Genomic DNA, 6,070 nt, shown 5'->3' with positions numbered 1-6,070 from the left:
TCATAATTAACTATTCTAACTATGTTTAAGCGTTATCTATAATCTCAACGCTTTTCTTGTTATCTTAATCTAATAGTATTATTTTGAAAACCAAGTGCTAATTCCCTGTGGGCGTGAATCTTCTTTATTATTTCCCCACTTACAATACATGCCTTTATTCCTACAGTTTCTTATAATTTATATATTTTTCTGTTCAGAAACCTTGTCTATTTTTATAAAAACAAGTGGAGTATTTATTCCAGATTCATGCGGAATTTATTCTTCGAAAAAGATGCTCGATCTCAACATGTCCGCCGGTGAAATCCCAAAAGCTAACATTAATAAGAAATCTAAAATACTGTACCCTAATGGAAGACCAGTTGATGAGTAAAAAAATTTAATTGTGTTGTTTTGCAATTACAGTATATATCTTTTTTTTTTTTTTAATTACTCCCTTATTCCTTGATTCATTCATGCATGTGTCAATTGAGGCTGATGTGTAAATTAAAGGATGTGACCTTTTAAGTGGTTCATTATTTACGTAATAGACGCTTAAGAACACACGCAAAAGTTCTTCCAAAATTTGAGCAAGAAGTCTCTAATAGAAACTGTTATCAAGTGTTCCGGTGCTCAATCGAAACAGGCCGTAACTCGAGCGTATAAATAAAAATTACTGTTAAGTTTAAGGGCAATGTATTCCGCCAAAAATATCAAAATTATTTTAACCAAGAGCTCAATCATGTTCAGAATAGTAACAGGAACTTAAGGAAATCAAGAAAAAGGTAGTACACAAAATTAAAGCTACTGCTAAATCCTAAACAATGTCTAAAATCACAACAGACCAACTAATAGTTTCAGGTAAAAAGCCTATTACTGAGCACTGGAGTCTACTCAACTTCAGGCGGAAATCTCAGTTCTTGGCCCTAACAGAATTGTTCTCCTTGATCCTAGCTCGGGTATCCAACTTGACAAAACGTTTGAGGTCATCGTAAGGGAGAGACTCGAGGTTTTTCCTTTTTAGTTCACTAAGTGCCGGGCGTTTATCCAGCAGGTGCCACAGCCAATCAGGGTATTCTGAGTCGGGCAACACTTTTGGATCTGCTCCATCCTTGAGAATATTCGCCCCAACTACTGTACTGGCCTTGACTTCCTTGCTAATTGTCGACGCTTTTGGACCATCTCCAGCTGCACCACCTTTTCCACCCTTCTTTTTACCACCAACAGCAAATGTTCTGCAGCCTCCTATTTGAATAACCTCCTTCGGAAGGTTAACGCTTCTTAATGATCTGAAGTAAGTTAATGCCATAGTCCTTTAACCCTGCAGCATCAGTCAGAATAAATCGTGTCAAAACGTAATTCCTTGTGCAGCGTTTCTAACTCAACATTTGCCAGATTTAACAAAATGCCCTAATAACATACGAAATGACAAGAAAAGACTCAATAATAAAGCTCAATAGAACCTTTGCAAGTTCGAAGCGGGGCCAAAACACTAACAATATTGACCACTTAATAGTTTAATGCATTAAAAAACACAGCCAGAGGAATGTATTGATATTTAAATTTATCTATCGAGTCACTATACAGAAACATACCCAAGACTTTGCCAGTCCTTGCTTAATCCTACAAAATCCCCAGTGTCTTCCATGGAAAACTTTATCTAATACTCAACAATAACCAGATTCAACTCATAGCGCTAAAAGAATTCTTGACTATAAAGACAATATGTGCTGTTGCACCAAATGCACCAGTGGTAACCTGATGTGTTATAAGGACTTCATGAGTGCTGTGACTATAAGATGCTGTTAGGAGTAGATTTTTCATGCATCAAAGACCGTGTTAAACACTAGTTTTTTTTCTCACAGAAACCTTAGGTTCTGTTTAGTTGCAAAGATCTTTTTTTTTTTTTTTTTTTTTTTTTTTTTTTTTTTTAAACCCCGCTCCTATCCTTTGGGTGCGCACGGGGGTAAATCCGCTCCCGCAAACCACACGGAGAGATAACCCTCACTAGGCAAGCCATGTGCGACGAGCTCGACCCAGAAGGCAAATCCCCTACTGTCGTAGGTAGGGGGTTTCGAACCTGAGACCTCCATTATGGAAGCCCCATGCTCAACCAATTGAGCCACCTTTGCGGGTGTTGCAAAGATCTTTCTGTTCTCATATTTATGTTTTCACCCACAGAAAGAGAGGGAAAAGTAAGAGCCCTACTTGGTATCCTTATTGAGAATACAACAACTATGTCTCAATTCTAATCTAGGTGGGCTATATGGATTCTCACTATTCGCTCCATCTAAACCCGTCTCAATCCAATACGTAAAAATTTAAGTTCACTAGCATGGAAGTCCTATACATGTTACTGGCATATAAATATCTAACAAGACTAAGAGACTCCTTAGCATATATTGGACCAAATGCAAACGTACATGACGACGATAACAACAAAAAGAATAAACTGTCACAGTAACCTTAGGTTTTATTTGATTACAAAGATTTTCTGTTCTCATGTTTATATTTTCACTACATAAAGAAGAGAGGAGAAAGTAAAAGCCGAAGTAAAACCCCTGCTTGGAATCTCCTGAGAATACAACACAACAACAATAACTACGCTTCAATCCCAATCTAGTTGGGCTCGACTATATGAATTCTCACATTCATGTTCCATTTAAACGCGTCTCCATTGAATATTTGAAGATTTAGGTTCCCTAGCATTACCCGCAAGGCTAGGTCAGTTGGTTGAGCATGAGGCTTCCATAATGGAGGTCTCAAGTTCGAAACCCCCTGCCTACAACAACAGGAGATTTGCCTTCTAGGTCGAGCTCATCGCACGGGGCGGGTTATCTCTTCTGTGTGGTTTGCGAGCTATTGCACAGGAGCAGGATTTACCATGTGTTCACCCAAAGGGTAGCGGCTGCGGGTTCCCTTGTCATAAAAATTATAAAAAAAAAAAAAGGTTTCCTAGCATTAGAAGTTCTCAATATTTCACTGACATAAATCTCTAACAAGACTAAAGGCTCCTAACATATATTGACTACTGGTAAACCTACCAATTAACTAAAACTTAATCCTTCCAGAGAATAGTGATGGAAAGTTATCAGTTCAAATACTTGACAACAATAATACAAATCAAGGGCAGTATTTTTCTAGAAAATATCAGGCACACTTCCAAGATCCCATTTTCTCTTACCCAGTAGTAACAAACAGCACGATTCTCCTGTTGGAACTCAATCTTCAATTTTATTTATCAGTTAAACTCAATCTTCAATATTTTATCAGTTAAACGCAATCATTAACTTGAGAAGCTTCTATCATCACAAACTAATACTTAATAAGAGATTACACAATAAACATTGTTGCAAACTGAAAATCAAATATTAGTAGAAGCTCCATCTCTTTTGCTGAACTACAGCATAAACATACAAAGACCAAGCATCCTACAGACTTAGTGACTGCATTGATGAGTTTTTTTTATATTTTCCCCTTTTAAACTTAGTGGAAAGGATATTATGAATACTTCCAGTAAGAACTTGGAGAAGGAATACATTTTCTAGGAAAAGAAAATGGAATTACAGAGGGCTTGGTGGTCAATGAACTGGTTTTGTTTTTCTCATAAAGATGACATAAATAACATGCAAAAAGAAATTGCTTGTTACATATCTTTGCACTTGTTTTGCAACAAAAAGATATGAACGGGAATGAAGTGAATATAAAAGTTAAGGGCAAGATAAAGCATACACAAGGACAAGTGTCCTTAGAGAGGTGCAAGCAACAGATCAGCGAAGCCACCATGAAAGAAGAGTATCAATGGCACAAATGAAATGGGAAAGAGGAAGGTAGATACACACACAAAAAAAAACCTCCGCGTCCCACACACAGACATTTCTACTTACAAATGGACGACGAGAGCTTAATATTTGTATAGAGGAAAAAAGAAAAAGCAAAATGGAGGCATATTTGAACCTTAAAAGGTGAGGGAGAGAGGAATACAGTACTCAACAAGACCTTAAGCTTAGACATCATGAATGAACTTAAGGGCCACGATCAATTAGTATTTTGCGGACAACTCTTAATATTAAAGTAAGTTAATCAGAAAATATAAAATTGCATATATAAGAAAGATATATGCTCTAGAGTTCTAGGAGGAACATCGTTTGCAAGATCCAGTCTTAATGAGAGAGCTGATGCAACACCGTCTGCCTTTCTGTCTCTCCACTATCTTCTCTTTTGTATGTATATGATCTTGTATGCTTCCAAATCATTTCCGAAATAATTGGGAAAAGCAAAGACAAAATAATCATACAAAACTCACTTTAATGGCATCTTTTCTTGGATCAATTCATACAGCACCTATTTTTCTTAAAGTTCCTAATACTGAAATATTGTGTTTCTGTAGTTCTTGGCATTAACACCAGATTCAACGAGCTCTTCAAGGAGGAACCACGTGTGACTACAAAGCATCATGTGGAAAATATAGTTGTATTGAAATCTAACAATCTAACAAGTACATAATGATTCGGAATTCAGGAAATAAATTCACTTGCACACTTATGTCTTGAAAATAAATTTCATTAATTGAGAAGCAGTTGATAGATGAATAAATAAATCCGGGTTTTTTATTGATATTGGCACATATAAGGATTAATTACTCTTCAAAATATAATCCAAAAATATCTTCTGGATTCTCCGAAAATTACGTTTATGAAGAGCAAAATATGACTCGCTACAAGAACAAAACCAAGTATAATCCCACAAGTGGAGTCTGGGAAGGGTGGGTGTAAGCAGACCTTACCCCTACCTTTGTGGATTCAGATGCAATACCGCATTTAACTTATTGAGTAATGGATAAAAGGATGATTCTATTATGATATATTTATCCCTTGAAGAACTCGACAAATGATCCAATCACACTCGAGTAACTACCTAAGTTACATGGATCATTTACCATGTCAAAAAGGCATGTATAGGTACTTCGTTCAGATTCTTCAAAGTACCACAAATGCGCAAAAAGAAAAGTAAGATACCCCTATTGGATTAACTACTAACTAGTCATCTCTGTAGCTGAATAATTACTCTAATAATAAAACGAGAGCAAGGAGGCCGATGTCATTAAATTTTGAGGCCAATCACATATATCTTCCTAAACACCCATTAACCATCCTGTTAGCAAGAAACATGTTAAGCCACACTTTCAGAGAATAACCTTGACTAAATTTTGACACTAACTATCAAGTTCTCTAAACACTAAACATGACAGAAGGTCCTGTTCAGATGGATTGATATATGTCTAATGGGTACATTAAATCAAATCATTGTTAAATGCTTGAAATTTTATATTCGCCAATTGGAAGTTAGAGGCCGATCCAGGATTTGAAGTTACGGCCAACTTAATATACAATAATAATTGGGTTCACAGTCAAATATTATAGATATTTTAATACATTTACAACGTCCCGGTAAAAGCTACTGGGTTCCCGACTTCCTGTGAACGTTTAATTATATATGGCCTTTTTTTCGTTTTCATTATTTTAGGATAAATATATGCAGCAAAGATTACTAATTTGCAGCCATTATCACAGGGAGAAAACAATAGAGCATAGAATTAAATTGTAACATTCACAAAGTAGTGCCAAATTTCGAAATTCAAGGTTCATTTATTACAACACTAATCACAATTAGTGTAATTAAGCATTGAAATCAAATAGAGAACTTACAACTGGATTTCGCCTGAGGAAGAAATGGAGAGGAGAGAAAGGAGAAACCTTGAAAAGAGTATTTGAAATTGGGCTACAAAAAGAAACCCGACTGAAGTAGGTTTGGGCTCAGTAGTTTTGGGGACATTTTTTTGCGCGGATTGTGCTTCAAAGACACTGGTCTTTAATTTTGTCCCTCAAATTATTTGGTCTTTAATTTCCATTGTTCGCTTAAAAAACTGATCGAAAATATCTGGAGTTTCGGGTTCAAATTCTCGATTAATTAAAAATTAAAAAAAATCGCAAGACAGAGTTTGTTTCATGTAAACTCCGCCACAAGAGAGTTGCTATTTGCTACCTTAAGGCAAACTCGCCTTACTCTGTCTTGGAGAATTTTTTTGTAAAAA

General features: G+C 36.0%; 1 protein-coding gene across 1 annotated transcript; it reads right to left on the bottom strand.

The window, feature by feature from the left end:
• Positions 1-675: 675 nt before the first annotated feature.
• On the bottom strand, positions 676-5,835 carry LOC132059015 (large ribosomal subunit protein mL54-like). Its single transcript, XM_059451473.1, has 2 exons — positions 5,685-5,835; positions 676-1,297 (listed from the first exon to the last, which is right to left on the bottom strand). Exon 2 carries the CDS (start codon positions 1,283-1,285, stop codon positions 890-892), a length of 396 nt encoding a protein of 131 aa, XP_059307456.1. The 5' UTR covers positions 1,286-1,297; positions 5,685-5,835; the 3' UTR covers positions 676-889.
• Positions 5,836-6,070: the final 235 nt, after the last annotated feature.

This window comes from Lycium ferocissimum, chromosome 6 (genome assembly GCF_029784015.1).
Source record: "Lycium ferocissimum isolate CSIRO_LF1 chromosome 6, AGI_CSIRO_Lferr_CH_V1, whole genome shotgun sequence".
Lineage (NCBI taxonomy): Eukaryota > Viridiplantae > Streptophyta > Magnoliopsida > Solanales > Solanaceae > Lycium > Lycium ferocissimum.
This window is presented reverse-complemented; position numbering and strand designations above follow the sequence as displayed.

What these genes read in the sequence shown, in the direction of transcription:
- LOC132059015 (XM_059451473.1), bottom strand. Translation starts at nt 1,285, where the DNA reads ATGGCATTAACTTACTTCAGATCATTAAGAAGCGTTAACCTTCCGAAG.